Raw genomic sequence first — 19,503 nt, 5'->3', positions numbered from 1 at the left:
CGGTCACTCACACGACAGTTAGACAAGCATACCAGAAACAAAAAACTAATAATTCAAAGATACATGGAAAGAAGTAGACAGGCTGGAGAGTACAGACAGACAGACAGACAGACAGACAGACGATAGACAGGCAAGCAAGCAATCAAGCAAGGTAGTTAGGAAAGTGATACGCCAACCATTGTCTATTCCCCCTATTCCCGAATTCTCCATCCATATACATTCGCACATCACATCACATTACCGTTCCTCCTTGTCAAGACCCTGCCCATACTTCTTCTCGGCAGCCGTCCACTTGCTGCGTTCCAGCACCCTCCGTTCTCTCCACGCATTGACAAACTTCCACACCTCTGTATCACCGGTATTCCAGCCCTCGACGAAGCCGATGATCTTATTCTTGCCACGGACATTCGCCATTTTGGCATTGTAGAGTTTTTTCTTCTGATTTCCCTGGGCGCCGGGGAGCTGCAGCTTCAGCTCCTTGAGGGTAGGCGGGACGAAGCCGAGGGTCCATTCCGTGTCTTTGAAGCCTTCCTTGTCCGTGCTCCAGATGGAGAGGAACTTTGAGCCCAGCTTGGGGACCACGAGCTCTTTGATCTTGGATGCGCGTGGAGGACTGCCGAGCCCCGATTTCATGTACGGACTCTTGGTCACCTCTTTGATCCATGGGTCGCGCACGGACTTGCGCCGGATGTACCGCAGCAGCGTCTTCTCCGGGTCGTTCATGAGCGAGACGTCGTCGTTGGCGAGCTCGATCGTTGTAAAGGGGTGCGGGATGGTGCCCAGTGTGAACGACTTCGTGGTCTCTTCCAGGTGGTCGGGGCTGCTAATTGCGGCGGGTTTCTTACATGGCGTGCATTTGCGCAGGTTTGGTGGGCAGGATTCCGGGAGCGGGTTGTTGACCGGGCAGGAAGCGATACGATTGGCCAGCTCCAGCGCGGGATGGTGCAGTGCGCCGAACTTGTCCGGGAATGGCGAGAGGAGGAGCATTCCGTCCGGGTAGTGCGAGAGAAAGGTGCTGTGCAGGTGTGCGTTGACCAGGCCCGGGAGCTGGGCGGGCTCGAGGTCTTTGTATTTATCGGCTACGACCTCTGGAGTGTAGTCTGCCAATGCAGCCGGGTAGGAGCCTTCTCGCATCCATTCCTCGGGCTTGGGGAGGTTGGCGATGACTTCCTCGACGGACGTGACGTTCTGGTCTGCCGCCGGAGGATTTTCGGTGACGTACATCAGCACCTTGTTGAGTGATACTTTGTCGGAGCTGTACAGCTTCTGGTCGAAGTTCTTGTAGCGGTTCATGTAGACGAACTTGCAGCGGCGGAGAGAAGAAATGGTATCGTCGTCGTGGGGGCCCATCGGGAGTACCTAATTCAAGGACGAAGGCATTAGAACAACTCCGTTTTGCCAGAATCGGTAATCCTCACCCTGTAATTGACCAAGATACCCGCATCCACATAATTCCACGCCAACAGCCTCATCAATTCCTTCTTCATCGCCGGCACATACGGCGCTCTGTTGACCATCTCATAGAATCCACTGGTCTTCGCCTCTGCCGGACCCAAGATCATGGGCTTGAACCCATACGCCCACCACACTCGTCTCCACGCAAGCAGCATCTTGTCTTCCACGACCGCCTGCACCTTATCCTCCGGGGGCTCATAGTAAGTGTAGATCGAGCACCTCTCGATTGGCGGGAGCGCAATTCTATCCCCCTGACCGGAGGAGAATGGGTTCATCCAGCTCCAGCTGGCAAACCAACCCTCGGTGGAAGCGGTCGAGTTTTTAGCCGGCGGCGGGGGCGTGTGTGTAGCGGGCTTGAACACGGTGGGAACATGGAGTTTCCCCTTGATACTGTCGGGAATCTCGAGACTGACGGTTCTCAGCGACTCGGTGGAGAGGTTCACGGACGTGAAGAGTAGCAGTGTTGTCGAGAGCACGAGGATCCCGCCGAGGAAGAGGATTAATCGTCGCGTCGAGATCGATTGCGCGCCGGCGACCAGGGCCGAGAGGCTTCCGTTCGGTCTCATCGTTGCGGAGGGGGGGGGTGGCGAGCTGTGGGACGTTGTTGAGTTGATGGCGTGCAGTCGGGGGAGAGCGATGCTCACTCTCACTCCACTCAGGGGACTTGACTGACTGCACCAGCACCACCGCGGCTACGCAACCTAGTCGTCCTCGTAATCTAAGTACCTCTTAGATCGAGTTTTGGACCGCCGGTGAGCTATGGCGGAAAAAACAGGTACCTTCGAGACGCAGGGAAAGTGATCGGGATATTGGGACACGCGTACAAAAGTCACGAACCGGAATGATTCTGCTCTAAGTTGCCTGGAGATCACGGTGCGGCCCGCCCGTAAAATCCCCGTGAGCCAACTGGCATGTGTAACCATGGAGAGTTCTTTAGCGCAAAGCTTGTTATCTGCAAAAGAAGGCTGAGTTCAGCCTTGGGGCAGCCTTAGGCCAGCCGAGCAGCTTCATCTGTCACTCGAATCAACTCCGTTCCCGTGCCTCAAAAACAGTTTTATAATAGAGAAGTAGCTAAGTGAGCGTCAATAGGACTCTATGAGACGGCCCACTTCGGTCCAATCCTCGTGTTGCAATATATATTGTTCACTGCTATGCGGTGGGCGATGGAATCACGAATTATTCGAGGATGCTCATCACAACTGGCACCCGTATTTCCCAAGTATCCTACTTCCCTAACATCCTACTTCCTAAGCCTCCTACTTTCGAAGCATCCTATTTCCTGATCATCCTACCTACTTCCACCGAGCATCTAGCGGATCTCCGCCACGAGCAGAACCAGAGAGCGACCAGCGAGGGGGGCCCGTGCCGATGCTACCCGCAATGATCCCTACGGCATCTGCTGTAACATTACTTGAGCGCTCTTGTTTTTAGCTGCAAAAGTGGTAGCTGGGGTCATTCAGTGGCAGTTGTACGATATGTCACTCGAAGCACTGTCAGTTGTCCAGCGGAATGTGCATTCTGCGTCTCTCACGAGTGCGCTATCTCTAAGTTGACCGGCTGCTGACATTCTACATATCGGTATCCGTGGTAAACTGGTAACTGGTAAGCCCCCCGGCTTCTATTTCGCACCGTGGGTCCGGACGGGACGGACAGACGTGGTTCAGTCTAGTCCGCTACTTTGAAGGACTGTGGCCTTCCAGTCCTGGTAAACTGGAGGACTGGACGGACGACGGTCAATTGACTTTGTGTCGAGTGGAATCGGTACCAACTAGAGACATCTTACCGTGGCCGTTATGCCACAAGAGTTGATACTCAAGCCCAACCTAGATTCAATGGTGAAGGATTGACTCGACTCGTTAGAACAGGAAGCGCTGGGCTCTGGCACTGAGAGAGGCTGAACATCCACCATCACATGATATCTCTGATGCCATACAGTATTGGGCAGCACGGAGGTTTGATCTGTTAGTCCTTGGAAGGACCCGTGGTGGTATTCACTAGAACGGTCGGAGATGGAGAGAAGTGAAGTAGTATGTCCGGGTCTAGGAGCTACAGGTACAAGAGAGAGAGAGAGAAAAGAAACTCAAAATTGGACCCGCTACAGCACTAAATAGGTATTCCAAGCACCCACCACCGGTCCTCCAAACGGCTAGTAGACTACTCACCGGAAACACACTCGTTCCCCCACTCCCCCAGAGGCCAGTAGCCGTCCAAATCTCATCATCTCAAGTGGCGAGGCTAGATCCCAAGTGTGCAATGGAGTGAGGCCCAAGGCGTAGCTGTGCGACTCCCCCGTTTGTCTGTGCAGTAGTTTTAAGAGCTGAAAGAGTTGAAGATCCAGATCTCGCAACATCTCTGCCAGTCCAAACCAGGTCAAACGGGTACATCCAGGCAACCTGCGGAGCACAGGCAAGCAAGCGGGTATTGTTGCGGTTGTAGATTTTGACACCGTAGCCATTGACTGGAACGATGCGTAGGCCAAGTTCCATGAGCATACCTTGAGAGATCAAATTGGCACTTCCTGGTACGTAGAGTACATTCCGGATTGTCACGTCTTGACTGGTATTGTTTGGCAGTCGCATCCTGAGTTTGATGTTGCCTGGACCACGGGCGAAGAGGACTGAACCCTCGGATCCTTTTACTGGCCGCTTCCCTTCCGGAATTTCAGTGTATTCAACAAACACATCCCGGCGGCTGGTAACGTGGGTGCTGCAGGCACTGTCGAGGTAGAAATCCCAGCCTCTGTTAGTGGCATTGGGGTCACTCGCCATCCACACCGCTTCGGGAACCACCGAAGTTGTATGTGCCTTCGCTGTTGACTGTGTACCAGCCTTGTTGGCAGGCTTCCCATTCTTGTGCTTCCGGTTGTCGGTGATCGGCTCGCCTCGCTGCTTCCGAAAGCAGTCCGAAACGATGTGGCCTGCTCGCTCGCAGTAGGCGCACTTCAAGAGCTTCTTTGGATTGTTGTCAGGTTGCTTCCTTGATCGATTCGACCCCTTGGCATACAATAGCGTATCAGGTGTGATGCCTTTGTTCTTCCGTATTGCAACTTCTCATGCAAGCAGCTTTCGCAGGATTTCATCCGGCTTCTTGTCCAGAGATTCGAATCCGATACGGTCTTCGATAAGCTGTACCGTGGTATCCCAGCCTGCACTGGAAGAGTCAATACCCTTGAGCAGATGGAAGGAATGCTCCTCTTTGGACATCCTGTCAGAATCCTCTTTTGCGGCAAGATTGAACTGGTTAACCGCGTGCTGGATACTTCGAGCGTAGGCTTTAACGCTGCCCAGATCTTCAAGACGAATGCTAGCAAGCTCTGTCTGAATGGTTAAGTAACTCTTCTTAATCGTAACATAGTCTTCCTTGATCTTTTCCCAAAGCGCCTGAGGTTCCTCATAGTCCATGTACTCCTCCTGCCTTTCTTCGTCCATGGACAAGAGAATTGTAGACGTAGCATGATGCTTACGCTGGGACCAGGAATTCCATTCAGCGGTTGATTTGGCTGTTGCCGGGGACTTCTCTGGTTCGTCCTCTTCACCTGTAAGGATTCTCCAGCACATCTTCTCTCGAAAAACCAGGCCAATTTCGGATGCCCATCTTTTGTAGTTGGTGCCATTTAACTTGGCGATGCCAAATGTTGTCTACAGATGGTCGTTCATCGCTGTAGAGGGTTGGAACGACACGGCTCTTTGTGGAGTTGGTCGTCTGCTCGTCTGCTCGTCTGCTCGGAGGTAGAGGCCGAGTCTAGAATCCGAAGCGAAGGTCAGGTGCGCGAGTAGAGCGCCGGGCTCGTAACCTGCTGGAAGGACTCGTGGAGGTGATTTACCGGAACGATCGAGATGGAGAGATGTGGAGTGGTATGTTCGGGTGTAGAGGAGAGAGAAAGAAACCCAAACTTAGACCCGCTACCGCACCGGATACCTATTCCAAGCACCCACCACCGGTCCTCCGAACGGCTAGTGGGCTACTCACCAGAAACACGCTCGTTTCCACATTCTAGATGTCAATCATCCCGTGATGTATCCGAGATCTGCGTACATATTTAGCCATCCATGCCCTGGCATGTGTCGCCACCGGACATGCTTGCAATCGAGGCTTTGATCCTCCGCAGACTCAGTTGTCTCCACCACTGGAGCCTGAAGCCTAGAAGATTCCAAACTTAGGGGCCGACATGGCGAGCGAATTCTCGTGCGTACGCAAGAACGCATCATCGTACCGATTCATCCACGCATCCGATACGCAGCGCTGGGGTCGGCTTCTTGATCTTCCAGGGTGGAGGTGGTGAGAATATACCGTGAGAGCTGCGGGTCTGCAGGAATACGTGGGTAGACTTCTGGACATGCTGGAGGTCATGAGACTGCTGAGGTGATTATGCTGCACGTTAATTGCGGAAACCGTGGTCCGGGAGTGGGTACTGGACATCCAAAAACGAGTGCGAGACTATGAGAAAGGCATGAACAACCGAACCAAACCGGGTATTGAGCAGATAATTCCTCCGATCTGCTTCGACGGAGGATACCGAGTTCCGAATTGCGTGATATATAGGAGTCTGGAACGGCGGTGTCACCAGACTCTAGCAGATCCGTCTCGTCGTATTGTAGCTATCGGACCACTTAAGCCTCCGAGCGATAGGGACTCGGATCTTGCAAACTCCACTGATCGAAGACCTGCAGTGTCGTTTGTTAGAAGCTTCATGTAGCACAACAGCAAGGCAGGGTTTAAATAAGGAATATTAGAAGCATTACCAGTAAGCGGACGCGACGTCGATTTGCAATCACCGTGCCGAGATTCACGGTTCCAGAACAGTGTATGGGTGGGTATCTAGAATGTCGTCCGGAGCGGGGGACTCGGTCGCAGTGCACCGGCGATCCGGGTGGGACCAAGGTTTCCTACCGGTGTGAAGTCTATAATTTAAAGATGTGAAGACATTTAGACATCCATCGTGGCACTTGGGCTTAAATGTACGTTATTTTGGCGACGTTCGGTTGATTCAACACAGTGTCCCACCCCCCGTCGGCTTACAACCTGGTAGACCAGTACGCTGTCATGTAGAGTATCTTGGGATGGTATATAGTGCATAGTAAGCTGGTAACTATTGATAGGTGAGACTCCAGCCCATCTGCTTGCACCGTTACAAGTTGCACGTTGCACGTCCATCTCGTGGCATTGCATCTCGGCCCGGACAAGCCACGATCGATACCGTATCAACAGATCGAAGCTCATCCGCCGGCAAGACTCCGGAGTTGCACAGAAATAAAGCACAGACTACCGCTAACCAAAGCGGGAGCTAACTTAGCGCCAGCATTCAAGCACTGCAGGCTGCCTCTCGCGCTTGGCGCTTGTTGTTGTGCGCGAGGGTGGTGGTGGAGTCCGAGAGGATGATGACTTTGGCTCGTGGATGTAGAGTTTACGATCTCTCCGGATCAGTTGGCCACTGAGAAGGTTTGTACGGTACGGGTTAGTTACGCCATAGTTATAGTTTTCCGGATGCTTCGGTGTGGTTGGCTTGTGGACGTCAACGAGAACCTAGAGTACAGTACATACCGGTACTTCCTACACCGGAGCATGCAACGACGACCTACCTCCTACATCATTGTCGTCACCTCTTCCCGCCCGCTCCAGAGTTTAGACAGCATCCACCACTTCGATTTCACTACCGTCACAGCCACTCCGAGCCATCCGCCTTCGGGTTTGAGCTCGGTGTTCTTGGCCGATTATTGCTGTGCTCCGAAACATCGCAACGCCAAACATCTCACATCAGTCCCGGCGTAACTCGAAGCAGCTTGGGCTAAAACATAGGACGAAGTACGATTACCTACACACGATCAGTGCAGGCAACAGCCCAGCCCAAACAAAGCCAGCCCGCAGCCCGGCGCGTGTAGCCCAGCCCGGGCTGGTGGGCTGGGGCGAGTGAGTTCCAATGATACGTCTGCTAGTATCGTCGTCGAGGGTAATCCGGCACGGCCACATCCTGTATCCCAACAACAACCGCAACAGGATTATCGTCCGCAATAAAGTCACCACCCTCAACAAATCGCCTCCTGCAACAATCGCCTCCCGCAAAAGAATCACCCCCCACAAAACCCTCAATCAGATGTCAGACGCAACTGAGAGCATAAATCTCACACCACGTAGCAGCCCAAGTAGTAAGCAGAAGTTAATTTCTTTCGTTTACAAGCATGGAAATTCTCTATTCTTTCTTCTGTCATTTTCTGTCTTTCTTGAGGGCGCTGCCGGCGCGGGCCTGTTTCCTATGAACACTCAATATAGTACTCTTTCTTCAGTCCTTCGGGAGAGAGAGATCTTCAGTTTATTTCGCATGCAGCCTATCTAGACTATGGTGAACCGTCGCACTCCTTTCCTGCCCACTCTGACCGGCCGGGGGTTAGGACCCCACTATCGGCCAGCACGTTGTGGCGACGCTGCCTACCAAACAACTTCGTCTCGCCGGCGTGAGCCTGTGTCCTATCTATTGTCGTGGTGTTACCCTATCAACTCTAGGATCCAGCCCGCCCAGCCCAACTGATAGCCCGGGCTGGGCTGCCAGCCCATCGGCGCCAGCCCGGGCTATCAGATCAGCCCACCAGCCCCAGCCCAGCCCATGGGCTTTTCGGGCTGTTGCCTGCACTACACACGATGGCGGTTCTATCTGGACGATTTTATATATATAGCACGCCGTGTGATACATACCCCCACTACTGCCGAGAAGATACATGCCGTATGTAGTTGGAACTGGGTATGCAGGGCCTCCATTTAACCCGCCAACCCGGTGATGTTCCGGAGGTGGACTCTATGACTGCCCGCCCCCATCCCCATCTCCGTCCCCGCCGCGGACGAACAGCATGCGGTGATGTCTGGTATGCCACAAGTAGGTATTTAGGGCAACTCACTGGACGGTGATGCTGACTTTGGTGCTCTAGTGTCTAGGTAGATTGTGAAACTTCCGGAACTCTCCAGAGATACCTACCTATCGGCACCGCCGCCGAAGGACCAAACGAACATAGTGCCGATTTTCGATAGGTGGTCATTCTAGGAGTACTCTACATACCCCATACTACCGAGTGAGATGTCTCGGTGCGGAGTGACCCAATGCGACGCCGTCTAACGCCAAGTAGACGAGTTAAGATGCTACCTACTCTGGATGGAATCCAAGACCTCACGTGTTCCTTTACTTGTTCCCTCCGCCCGGCGCGGCAGCTACCTGGGTAAGTGGGTACTACTGGTAGGTACACACCGGCTCAAGCGATCCTATGAATGTGACGTTCATACATATCACAGACTCCAGCTTCCGTGCAGGGCGGAAGCTCTCCCGCCCCTTTTGTTTTCTGTCAGAGTATGTAGCCAAGACCGCAACTTTGAAAGCCCCCCGGAGAAGGCAGGTGTCCACTGTCCAGATTCCAGAAACAATCATGCTCCGCTGAAATGACAGGTGAGAAATTAGGAAGCATGTAGCTGCTCCGAAAGGCGAAGAGATAGATACCTAGATACTTCCTAGCCGGCCGCTGTTCGATGTCCAGGGACCGGGAAATCTAAAACATACATACCAATGTCTTCTCTCGCTGCCTTCGGATAGGCATGTACGTGCGTACGTACGCGAAGCAGCGGGTGCGTCGGTCGGTTGGGGACTCGCGGCGCTGTGGTTATTCTACTCTAACTACGTTACGGCTGAATGGTGCCTTGCAGACTCAGTCGCTTGCAAAGGGATGGGATGCAAAACAGTTGCCGAGGTTGGCGCGAGACATGAGTGATACCCACTGCTGTTGAATGATCCCTCTCGCGGCTTCAAGCTCTCTCACCGATGTTGCCGGTAAGTTACCGAGCTAACTAACTGGATATCTATCGGACTCGTTTACGGTCAAGGCTGAGGTATGCGAATATATACCGCTTCCCAGAGGAAATACATATCAATGCTATAGGTAGGAGGCCTTCCTTCATCAATCACCGAGCCAGAAAACAGCCTTCACCCCCACCTGGCCACCCGAAGAGAAGAAAAACGGGAAGAAGCAACCTGCCACTCTCTTGGCCAAACGGCGTGCGATTCCATCCAAGAGGATATCAAAGGAAAATATGTAGTATGTACATACCGGTACTCTACTATAGACAGTGGTACAGCTGGAAGAAAGGAACGTCCCGTACCGGTACTTTACTCCGAGAGCGGCACAGCTAGCTGACACTTAACGGCAGACCACCTACATAGTTACCCAAGTACATGTGTACATGTGTACAATACATGTGTACATACTTGACAACCGATCACACCCAGGGGTGGGAGGGTAGTGGAAGGATCCTAGCATAGGTATCCGCGTATGAGGATCGTTACATACTCTACAGCATCCGTCCCCTTCCCTTCCCTTCTCTTTCCCTTCCCTTCCCTTCCCTTCACCTAGGATTCTAGGTACATACTCTATGCGCGCTGGTGGCGGCGACATCCCTGGGAGATTCCGTTTCGCACAGAGGCACTGTGCAGGAAAATCGGACCATGGATTGCGTATGATACGTGCATCTTTTTTCTTTTCACTGGACGGTGCTCACTGGACAGTTAACAGAATGGCAACGCATCCCTTCCCTTCCCTTCCCTTCCGGGGGCCGTATGGGGCCGGATGTGGCCGATTTCAAGGTTGGAAGTTGGAACGACTGGGTAGGTAGGTATAGAGGCGGAAGTACTCTAGTTACATGTGGTGGTTTGCGGTGGATGGATGGATGGGACTGGGATTGGGACTGGGGTTCCAACTCTCCGAGGACTCGGGCACCGGATTAGAAGGAGTTGAGTTGAGTGGGTTGGTATTTACCTACCTCCACTGTCCACCAGTGCCCTACCTACACATCGATTTCGCCGCGGACCGAAACAGTTGCATTTGCACTTGTTATTCGTGCGGTGCGCCACCCTTCCAAGTTCCAACACTTCTTTCCGGTGCCGAGGAAGCTTTCCGATTCGCACGATGCAGAAACGAGGGCGGGCGATTGATGATGGGTGATGGGTGAACCAACGGCCGATAGCCCGAGCGCCCACTGGTTTTTACTGGGAGGAAAGAAATGCGTGGACACTGGATCCGAGTGGTGGCTTGTTTGGATACCTGCCGGTATCGTCGTGGACTAGGTGGACTGGCGGTGGACTGGCGGTGGATCTCTCACCGGATCACTGGGCGGCGGCAACCAAGAATCTTCGAGTAGGTAGGTGCTAAGAGTACAGGCTCGATCCGACGGTATTCTACCTGGATATCAAAGAGCTTCCCGCGCCTCACGAACTACAACAACAGCCTGCCCTGCGCTTCATTCCAGCCTGCACTGTGCAAGAGCAGGCAGCTCTTGCAGATTCCAAAAACAAACGTCCTTCGATTTATACCTACTCTAGAGTCTGCTATTGCTCGTTCGATAGTACAAAGCAACACTGCAACAAATCTGCAGGCTACGTACAATACATTCCTACCAGCCTGTAGGTAACCATGCTGCATGCTGAGAACTCCCAGCCCTGGCGGCGCGGCTGAAGTGCACGCTGCAGCATCGCCAAATTTCCTACACACACACACACATACAGACACGCATGTAATACTCCTCTGTCTGCAAGGCGCGCGAGCTATCGGGCGAGAGCACTGCAATATGTAGAAGATGAAGATGAGGCGGAAGATGAAGAAGCGAAAGAAGGGAAGAAGCAAGGTACCTATCGAGACGAAACAAACAAAAAGAAAGGATATGGACTTTCGTCCTCGAGTGGATGCAAGTCTTCGAGACCAGGTCTGTACCGTAGCAGCAAAGCAACCAGGCTGGGGACCGGGAGACCATCCCATGCCATCCATACCATACTATCATACTAGTGCTAGTAGTAACTAGCGTGCCGAACCAATTATCCCTTATCTCTGGGACACCCGGGTCGACTGACAGGCGATAAAGAAAGAACGCCAGACCAGACTCCAGAGGATCCGAGAGATGTTGCACCCCCCCCCAGCCACCAACCACCAAACACCAACAAGATAGAGTGTCCAGGTAGAGTAACTACCAAGCCAGGCGCAAAAGGTCACGGCAAAAAACGAAAGAATATAAAACACCCCCGGCCACGATCCTCCATTGGCACGCGGTGGCTAATTTCCGCTCCGCAATTTGATATACTACTATACCACTATCACAGGAGTCGGTCCGAGTCGTCGAGGAGCGAGGAGGTTTCAGTCTTTTAGAGTAGAGTAAACGACGCTGTTGTGCATCATAAATACTTCCTACCAATAGTTAACCAGTAGGCAGTGGGGCACAGCACAGCACAGCACAGCACAGCACAGCACAGCACAGCACACGGTGTGTAGAGTAGAGTACGTATCTATAGTTACCTGGTAGATGAATCCCAGGCGGCGTTGACGGCGGCAAATCGAAGGGCACGGGCGAGAATGGCGTATGTATGAATGGTACATATGGTACATACATGGGCACGGTGATCTGACAGTCACAGGGGGCCTGTACATACGCCGTGCGTGGAGCAAGTGTATCGGTCGAATATGTCTGATGGATACGAGCCGGTAAAGTCTTGCCTTGACGGACGTGTTGTAGTGTACAGTGTACATAACTTGTGTGTGCCGAAGGTATCATAGTTATGTCGAAGATCCTCACTCGTCACTCACTCATCACTCACTCACGGCAATACCGATGCTGCATATCGGGCCGGTCAAGGTCCTGTGGGGCCTGGGCTAGGCCTCTCTCTCTTGAGTCTTTGTTCGAGAAAGATGATACCTTTGTACCTGCCTAAGTATCTACCGGTACTTGCTTGGATTTTGTTATTCCGTGGCCTCCCGTAGCCGTGGACCCTGCCCTGTCCGTCCCAGACTTCCAGTGTCCCACAGTCCCACAACCGGCGCCAAATACTGCAGGTAGGTTGGGTATGTAAGGTGGGTTCTCGTGCATGTGTTTGGCATGTACGGTATCCATCCTTCCCCGGAAATCTTTGTGGTTGTGTGGTTGCTTCTTCTCGTTCTTCTCATGGGTCTTCTTTGCTACTGCTGCTGTGCTGCTGTGCTTCTAAGAAGACTACCGGTACGAAGACGATCGTGTCGACTAGATACATACCGTAGATGGCGCTTCCGAATATGTACCTACATAACCACTAACTATGGTTACTAGTATATATCTCCCTAGAGCGCACCGCTTCGTCTCGGTATCGCTTCTCTCGGTCCGGGCAGGCAGGGTCCTAATCTCGCTGCTCATCGGCGACGTGGGGAGACCGCACCAAGCGACCCAACTCCATCCCACGCCCAGACAAAAAGGAACCGTGGGGCTAGTTAGTGTGAGCCGAGTGAGCACCGAGTATCAACTAGTACCTAGAGTTGTGGAGGCGAAGAAGGTGAAGCTGAAGCGAAAAAGGAACCCTCCGTCGCTCATTCGGAGCCGTCAATGGAGTCGTGTGGGCACTGGAAACGTGCCTCCTTCGGCTCGTGAGTCTGTGCCGTACTCTTCATCATCCTACTATCTACACACCTAGCACAATCCGTCGAAACTACTATATCCTAACAAAGTACTTGCTTCTTGCCTACTCTACTCTACATACAAGCCTGAGCCTCCCTGATTCCGACTCTGCATCGCCTCACCCCTCACCTTCCCCCATTGGGTTGCTGACCTTGCACCCCAACTCATCCCCACCCCAGGCAACTATCGGTGTCGGTATGTGCTATCACTAGTACTTACAACTTCCCATCCCATGCGAGAAGTATCCATCTACTATTTATCTCACCTTCCGAGCCTTGGGGGGAGGGGGGGCACCCAAAGTGCGCAGTGTGTATGCTTCCATGTACTCCGAACCACTCCTTCGCTCAGCATCCTTTAATAGCGCATGAGCTCCCTCTCCCCCCCCCCGGCTGCCTGCATGCCTCAACCCCTCCACACATTCCTCTTACCTCTTACTCAACTCCCGCGTGCCATTTGCCATTTGTGCCTGCCGTTCCTTAAACTCAACTGAACCCTCCCACTACCACCACCAACACCACCACCCTCCTCCTTCGGATTTCTATTACCCCATCGCATCATCCCACGCTTCAACGTCTATTTGCCGCACCGACGACGACAGCAACGAAGAAAAAAATTAATTCCGTCCGTCCGTTGCTTTCGATCCGCCAGCCAGATACAACACACACACATTCACACACACACTCCGAGAGGAAACACCGAGAGACGGACCGACAGACCACTGAGAGAGACAAAGAGAGAAAGAGAGAGAGACTGAGAGACTGAGACTGTGACTGTGACTGTGACTGTGTGAGAGAGAGAGAGAGAGAGAGAGAGAGACCGACGGGCGAAAATCATTCACCATGGCCGCCGAATACACCGGACTGCCCTATGTTCCGCTCGTGCACGCATTCGATGGCTCAAACACCGAAACTGGCGGCGACTCTTTGACCGAGGACTTAAATGTCTGGTACCAGGTATGTATTCCCGATGCCACGGCTCTTCCCCTCCCCCCTCCTCTCTGCATTGCGCTCTTTTAGAGAGAGAGAGAGGTCGGCGCGAGACACGGAACGTTGACAGCGCGTTTTGTGCGGTGGTGCGATAGACTGGCGATATGGCCTGGATCGTGGTGTCGACAGCGCTGGTGCTGTTGATGATTCCCGGCGTAGGCTTCTTCTACTCGGGCCTCGCAAGGAGAAAGTCGGCCCTGTCGCTTATATGGCTGTCAATGATGTCGACTGCCGTCGTTAGTTTTCAGGTAGGTTGGGAAGGAGCCGCACCTAATTTGAATTATTCTCTCGTAATGGGAAAGAAAGAAAGGAAAAAGAAAAAGAAAAGAAAAAAGACTGTCGCCGGTTGAGATGGAATTTCAATTGCTGATTGCTTGGCGCTCCTGCCATCCTCGTGGCCCGATAGTGGTTCTTCTGGGGATACTCTCTCGCTTTCAGTCACTCCGCTGGCAAGTTCCTTGGGAACCTCGACAACTTCGGATTCCGAAATGTCCTCGGTGCGCCGTCGGTCGGGAGTTCCAAGGTCCCCGACCTTTTGTTCGCCGCCTACCAAGGCATGTTTTCGGCCATCACGTACGTACTATACCTAGACCGAGTAGCCCCCTCCCCCCTCCCCCAATGAATCATTGCGGTTGCGGTCGCTGACCATGGGGGAAACCGCATTATAGTGTGGCCCTTGCCATCGGTGCCGCAGCTGAGCGCGGTCGGATGTTGCCTTGCGTCGTCTTCATGTTCGTTTGGGCCACCCTGATCTACGATCCGATCGCCTGTTGGACATGGAACCCTGCCGGATGGTCCTTCAAGATGGGAGGCCTCGACTTCGCCGGTGGAACGCCCGTGCACATCTCGTCCGGATGTGCGGCCCTAGCCTACTCGTTGATGCTCGGCAAGCGCCGTGGCCACGGAACCCACGAACTGAACTACCGCCCGCACAATGTCACCCACATCGTTCTCGGTACCGTTTTCCTCTGGGTCGGATGGTTCGGGTTCAACGGAGGAAGCGCACTGGCCATGAACCTGCGTGCCGTCATGGCCATTTTCGTGACCAACTTGTCGGCGTCCGTCGGTGGTATTACTTGGTGCCTTTTGGATTACCGTCTCGAGCACAAGTGGTCGACCGTTGGATTCTGCTCCGGTGTCATTGCCGGACTCGTCGCCATCACTCCCGGATCCGGATACGTGAGTACCTAGCTACCCCCGCGGCAGCTAAGAGACTACGGGATTACGGCTAACGGGATTCCTAGGTTCCCCCGTGGGCTGCTGTCATCTACGGTGTTGTCGGTGGAGCCGCATGTAACTATGCCACCAAGCTCAAGTTCGTCATTGGAGTCGACGATGCCCTTGACATCTTTGCGGAGCACGGTGTCGGCGGAATCGTTGGCAACATTCTCACGGCCTTCTTTGCCGCGTAAGTCCATCCTCCGAATGTCATGGGATCCTCACTGATTGCTTTTTCGCAGTGATTACATTGCGCACCTCGATGGCTACTCCTCGATTCCCGGTGGATGGGTCAACCACCACTGGGTCCAGCTCGGCTACCAGATTGCCGACTCGGTTGCTGGTTTCGCCTATGCTTTCGGTGGAACTTGCATCATCCTCTTCATCATGAACCTGATTCCGGGCCTGAGTCTGCGTGCTAGCGAGGAGGCCGAAGTTCTTGGAATCGACGACGCTGAGCTTGGAGAGTTTGCCGTAAGTAATTCCGAGCCGAATGGCATCTACTGTTTTTTTCCCCTCGGACATTCTTACTGACCGGGTGTTTTTTTGATTTAGTACGATTATGTTGAGCTTACCAGAGAGGTGATCTCCGAGGATGAGTCGGTACCAAAATTCTCGACTGACAACGGAACCGGATCGGTGGCCCGGGGTCAACCCATCGAGAAATAGATGCAGGTACAAACACCAACATGTTTCTCCTCTCTCGGATTATGTGGGGTGTAATTTAAAGATGATGTTCAATTTTTCGAGGCGCGATACTTGTTCCCTTTTCCTTTGGCTTCCTTTCGTCCTCTCTTTCAAGGTTTCTTAGGGCTTTCTCTCTTGTCTGTAATATCTGCTGGGGGCTTTTCGAAGTTATGTATTTTTTTGTCCGTAGGGGATTTATCTGTTTCTTTAGCACGATACCTTTTGCTCGTATTTTCTGTTTACATATCATGTCGTTCGCTTTTCATGTCCATCTCTTTTTTTTTTACATACCTAGTGGATGGTTTTGGGCTGCAGATTTTGGGGCTGCGGTTTTTGGCAGTATCGCCCTGGAGTAGTTGGTTAGTGGTGGTGTTCGCCTCGTGGGGTGTCGATGCCTCCCTACCAAGGTACAGGATCCATGGGGGTGGGGATGGGGGGTGGGGGTGGGGGTGGGGGTGGATGGTGGTTTCGAGTGCGATCTTATGAGTGCGTGTGAGTGAGGGAGAGAGGAATATTACATGGACGTGTGTTTTCATGAAAACTGGACGTGTTTTCTTTTATTTTTCGTCTTGTAATGCTGTGATGGTACCGTGTTTCAACTTTCAAGGTCGGTCTGGAACGAGAAAGCAAAAGTATGGGGGTACTTCTCGGTATCTACATGCTAACCTACCCAGGAATGTACGCTTCCCAGACATTGGAGTCGTGGGGGTCACTCAGGTCATGAGTTGGAACGTGGAGGACGTGGTTGCCGGGTAAAACCCACTTAGCACATCTAGTATAGCGCTCCTTTCCACGTCTCGTAAGCTACCGTACCTATTAGCTCCGGAACCGCGTCGCGCAGCACCGTCAACGTCAACGGGTTGGTCTCAACACCACCATTCACGCTCTCACACGCACCCACAGCGCCCCTCACCCCTCCATCCCCCGCACGCACGCACCAAGATCACGATGCCGCACAGCCCCGCCTCACCTACACCACCGCCAGTAGGAGCAGCGGTAGACGCGGCGGGCTTCCCAACAGCAGTCTCGGACTTTGCGCAGGACCCGCGCGTGTCCTGGTCGCGACAAGACTCCAAATGGGTCCTGGAGACGGACGGCGGGCTCGAGTACACGTTTGACGAGGCGCTGCGGCGGTGGGTGGTTTTAGTACGTTCTTCCCCCCCCCCCCCCCCCCCCCCACATCGCAAGAGTTCACGGTCCCAACCAGATGTGCGCGCGCATAGCTCGACGAGTCGCTAGCGGAGCAGCAGTCTGCGATCTACGCAGTCGCGGGGGTAGACGAGAGCGAGCCCGCGGTAGCGCCACGGAAGCGGAAGAAGGAGAAGGTGTACACGTCGAATGCGGACGAGCAGCCTGCGGAGGAGGACGATGCGGATCTGCCAAAAAAGAAGAAGCCGCGGGCGGGCGCGGAGAAGAAGGAGCCAAGGAAGAATACCGCGGTTTATGTTACGAATCTCCCGCTCGATACGGGCGAGGACGAGATTAAAGAGGTCTTCTCGAAGTATGGAGTCATCTCCGAGGAAATCGATACCGGGAAGCCCAGGATAAAACTCTACAGGAATGAGGATGGGACCCTGAAGGGCGATGCCCTGGTTATCTACTTCCGCCCTGAGAGTGTCAATCTCGCCATTCAGATGCTCGATGATAGTCCGCTCAGGATTGGCGGCGCCCCAGCGGAGACTATCAAGGTGCAGGCGGCGGATTTCAGCTACAAGGCCCAGCAGGAGGCGCCGGTCAAGACGTCGAAGAAGGAGAAGAGGAAGATTATTGCAAAGACGCAGAAGCTGAATAACAAGCTGGCCGATTGGGACGACGATGATCCGTCGGCGATCGTCGAGACCACCACGAAATGGGATAAGCTTGTGATTTTGAAACATATGTTTACTCTGAAGGAGTTGGAGGTAACGTTTTTTCTTTTTTGCCGAGCGTGCTAGCTATAACGGCAATGCTGACGGTAGTACTGCAGGATGATCCATCACTCGTTCTGGATTTGAAGGAAGATGTCCGAGAGGAGTGCGAGCGGTTGGGCGACGTTACAAACGTTGTGCTCTACGACATGGAAGAGGATGGTGTGGTTACCGTCAAGTTCAAGGATACCCAGGGAGCACAGGCATGCGTTAAGGTACGTCCCCATAGAAATGACATGACAGTGAAATCGGGGACGGCAATGTACTGACTATGCATACAGCTTATGGATGGTCGCTTCTTTGCAGGACAGCAGGTGAAGGCATATATTGCAGACGGCAACGAGAAATTCAAAAAACACACCACAAAGAATGCCGAAACCGCGGACGCGGAGGAGGCTGAGCGCCTGGAGAAGTTTGGAAAATTTCTGGAAGAAGGTGCGGGGGAGGAGTAGTAGTAGTGGAAGGCAATTTCTTGGATGGCTTGTGTTGTTGTGTAGATAGATGGCGTTGCTTCGTATAGCATGTAACATTACTCATGCCATTGCGCCTTGGATCATGGTATGGTATTCCGTTCAATCGCTCAGCGCGCCGTCATCCAAAGCATCATCCACATCCTCCCCTCCTACTGTATCGCGATCGTCGAGCTCCTCCTTGTCCGTATCGCCATGTGCCTCAATTTCGTCTTCAGGTTCGTCGTCAGAGACAACCGCATCGTCGTCAGACGCTTCGACATCGACATCATCGTCATCGTCGTCGTCCTCCGACTCTGAATCCGGCTTGTCCTGTGTTCTCGATCCCTCAAGATCGCCGGATCCATCAACCCTCGCTTTCTTTGTTGCCGGCGTAGCCTCTCCCTCCTCCGTCTCATCCAGCTCCTGCGTCGCTTCTCCTATCGTCTCGTCTTTCTCTTTCTCATTCTCCTTCTCCTTGGGTACCTTTTTTGCCGCCTCCGCCTGCAGAAACACTACACTCCGTCAGCCCTTCATCAGCACACGCGGGAGAGCCGTGGGGAGCTAATACATTCCAGCTCCGCCTCCATCCTCGGCGAGAAGTCGTCAAACTCCAGCAGCTTCATTGCCGTGAGTATATCCGCAGCGTTGAGACCCTTGCGACCCTCTCGATGCGCAAGATCGTTCGCGCTGTCTCTCTCGCAGTATCAGTTGTCGTTTTGTTCTGGCGGGGGCGAGACAGTGGTGGGCGGGGCGACTCACGTCGCGCAGAGGAAGTTGACAAAGACGGTCGAGGACTGCGAGATGGCTCCTACCGCTTGCTTCTGGATCGCGGCATTGGCGGGGAGCACGGATTTGGCGAGGCGCGTTATGATGGAGCGCGGGAGGGCTAGGTCCTATTGCGGCGCATCGTATGGGTTCAGCATTTGGAAAAGGAGGGGGAGAGTGGGGGGACGGACGGACGCGGTATCTATCTAAGTGCAGGTACGTACGTCGATGGAGGTTACTTCGGGCTTCTTTTTGACGGGGGCTTTCTTTTTAGGCAGTTTGGAGGGGGCTGATGATGATGATGGTGCTGTCGCCGCTGCTGCTGCCGCTGCTGTTGGCGAGCCGCCTGTGGTGGTGGGTGCTTTTCGTGGCATTGTGAATGGTGGTGTCGTGAGTGTTGCTGGAGCGTCTGTAGAGCTGTGGGGAGGACGGGTGGGTTCAAAACGGAACCCTGTCGCGGTGGCGAGCTCAGGCGCGGGGAGCTAGCTCCCAGTTAGTTGGTGTAACCTCATGAACGCGCACTCGTGCCGTGGTTGGAAGAACTTGGCTTCCAAGTATAATTTTTTGAAAAGAGCCGGTAAGACTGTATGACAT

General features: G+C 53.5%; 5 protein-coding genes across 5 annotated transcripts; 2 read left to right on the top strand and 3 right to left on the bottom strand.

The window, feature by feature from the left end:
• Positions 1-91: 91 nt before the first annotated feature.
• BZA05DRAFT_389640 (uncharacterized protein) lies at positions 92-2,303 on the bottom strand. The gene is made up of 3 exons (XM_051482795.1): positions 2,100-2,303; positions 1,419-2,046; positions 92-1,359 (listed from the first exon to the last, which is right to left on the bottom strand). The coding sequence occupies exons 2-3, from the start codon at positions 2,019-2,021 to the stop codon at positions 238-240; spliced, it is 1,725 nt and encodes a 574-aa protein (XP_051341999.1). The 5' UTR covers positions 2,022-2,046; positions 2,100-2,303; the 3' UTR covers positions 92-237.
• A 1,183-nt stretch (positions 2,304-3,486) lies between these two features.
• On the bottom strand, positions 3,487-4,364 carry BZA05DRAFT_217646 (uncharacterized protein). Its single transcript, XM_051479677.1, has one exon. It carries the CDS (start codon positions 4,221-4,223, stop codon positions 3,678-3,680), a length of 546 nt encoding a protein of 181 aa, XP_051341998.1. The 5' UTR covers positions 4,224-4,364; the 3' UTR covers positions 3,487-3,677.
• A 9,056-nt stretch (positions 4,365-13,420) lies between these two features.
• On the top strand, positions 13,421-15,795 carry BZA05DRAFT_217595 (high affinity ammonium transporter). The gene is made up of 7 exons (XM_051479676.1): positions 13,421-13,847; positions 13,976-14,128; positions 14,287-14,453; positions 14,549-15,059; positions 15,125-15,288; positions 15,341-15,572; positions 15,654-15,795. Exons 1-7 carry the CDS (start codon positions 13,734-13,736, stop codon positions 15,765-15,767), a joined length of 1,455 nt encoding a protein of 484 aa, XP_051341997.1. The 5' UTR covers positions 13,421-13,733; the 3' UTR covers positions 15,768-15,795.
• A 938-nt stretch (positions 15,796-16,733) lies between these two features.
• Positions 16,734-18,144, top strand: BZA05DRAFT_333269 (uncharacterized protein; the record flags this gene model as incomplete). The annotated part of the gene is made up of 4 exons (XM_051480679.1): positions 16,734-16,931; positions 17,009-17,686; positions 17,752-17,907; positions 17,974-18,144. 4 exons carry the CDS (start codon positions 16,734-16,736, stop codon positions 18,142-18,144), a joined length of 1,203 nt encoding a protein of 400 aa, XP_051341996.1.
• A 120-nt stretch (positions 18,145-18,264) lies between these two features.
• Positions 18,265-19,283, bottom strand: BZA05DRAFT_416424 (histone-fold-containing protein; the record flags this gene model as incomplete). The annotated part of the gene is made up of 4 exons (XM_051485401.1): positions 18,265-18,656; positions 18,713-18,831; positions 18,904-19,037; positions 19,134-19,283. The coding sequence occupies 4 exons, from the start codon at positions 19,281-19,283 to the stop codon at positions 18,265-18,267; spliced, it is 795 nt and encodes a 264-aa protein (XP_051341995.1).
• Positions 19,284-19,503: the final 220 nt, after the last annotated feature.

The sequence above is a fragment of the Tricharina praecox genome (genome assembly GCF_024521635.1).
Source record: "Tricharina praecox strain CBS 144465 chromosome Unknown BZA05scaffold_5, whole genome shotgun sequence".
NCBI classification, from domain to species: Eukaryota; Fungi; Ascomycota; class Pezizomycetes; order Pezizales; family Pyronemataceae; genus Tricharina; species Tricharina praecox.
This window is presented reverse-complemented; position numbering and strand designations above follow the sequence as displayed.

Coding starts and splice junctions, on each gene's coding strand:
- BZA05DRAFT_217646 (XM_051479677.1), bottom strand. CDS start 4,223: ATGGCGAGTGACCCCAATGCCACTAACAGAGGCTGGGATTTCTACCTC.
- BZA05DRAFT_217595 (XM_051479676.1), top strand. CDS start 13,734: ATGGCCGCCGAATACACCGGACTGCCCTATGTTCCGCTCGTGCACGCA. Junction 14,454..14,548: donor GGCATGTTTTCGGCCATCAC/GTACGTACTATA, acceptor ACCGCATTATAG/TGTGGCCCTTGCCATCGGTG. Junction 15,289..15,340: donor CTCACGGCCTTCTTTGCCGC/GTAAGTCCATCC, acceptor GCTTTTTCGCAG/TGATTACATTGCGCACCTCG.
- BZA05DRAFT_389640 (XM_051482795.1), bottom strand. CDS start 2,021: ATGAGACCGAACGGAAGCCTCTCGGCCCTGGTCGCCGGCGCGCAATCG. Junction 1,360..1,418: donor GTATCTTGGTCAATTACAGG/GTGAGGATTACC, acceptor TCCTTGAATTAG/GTACTCCCGATGGGCCCCCA.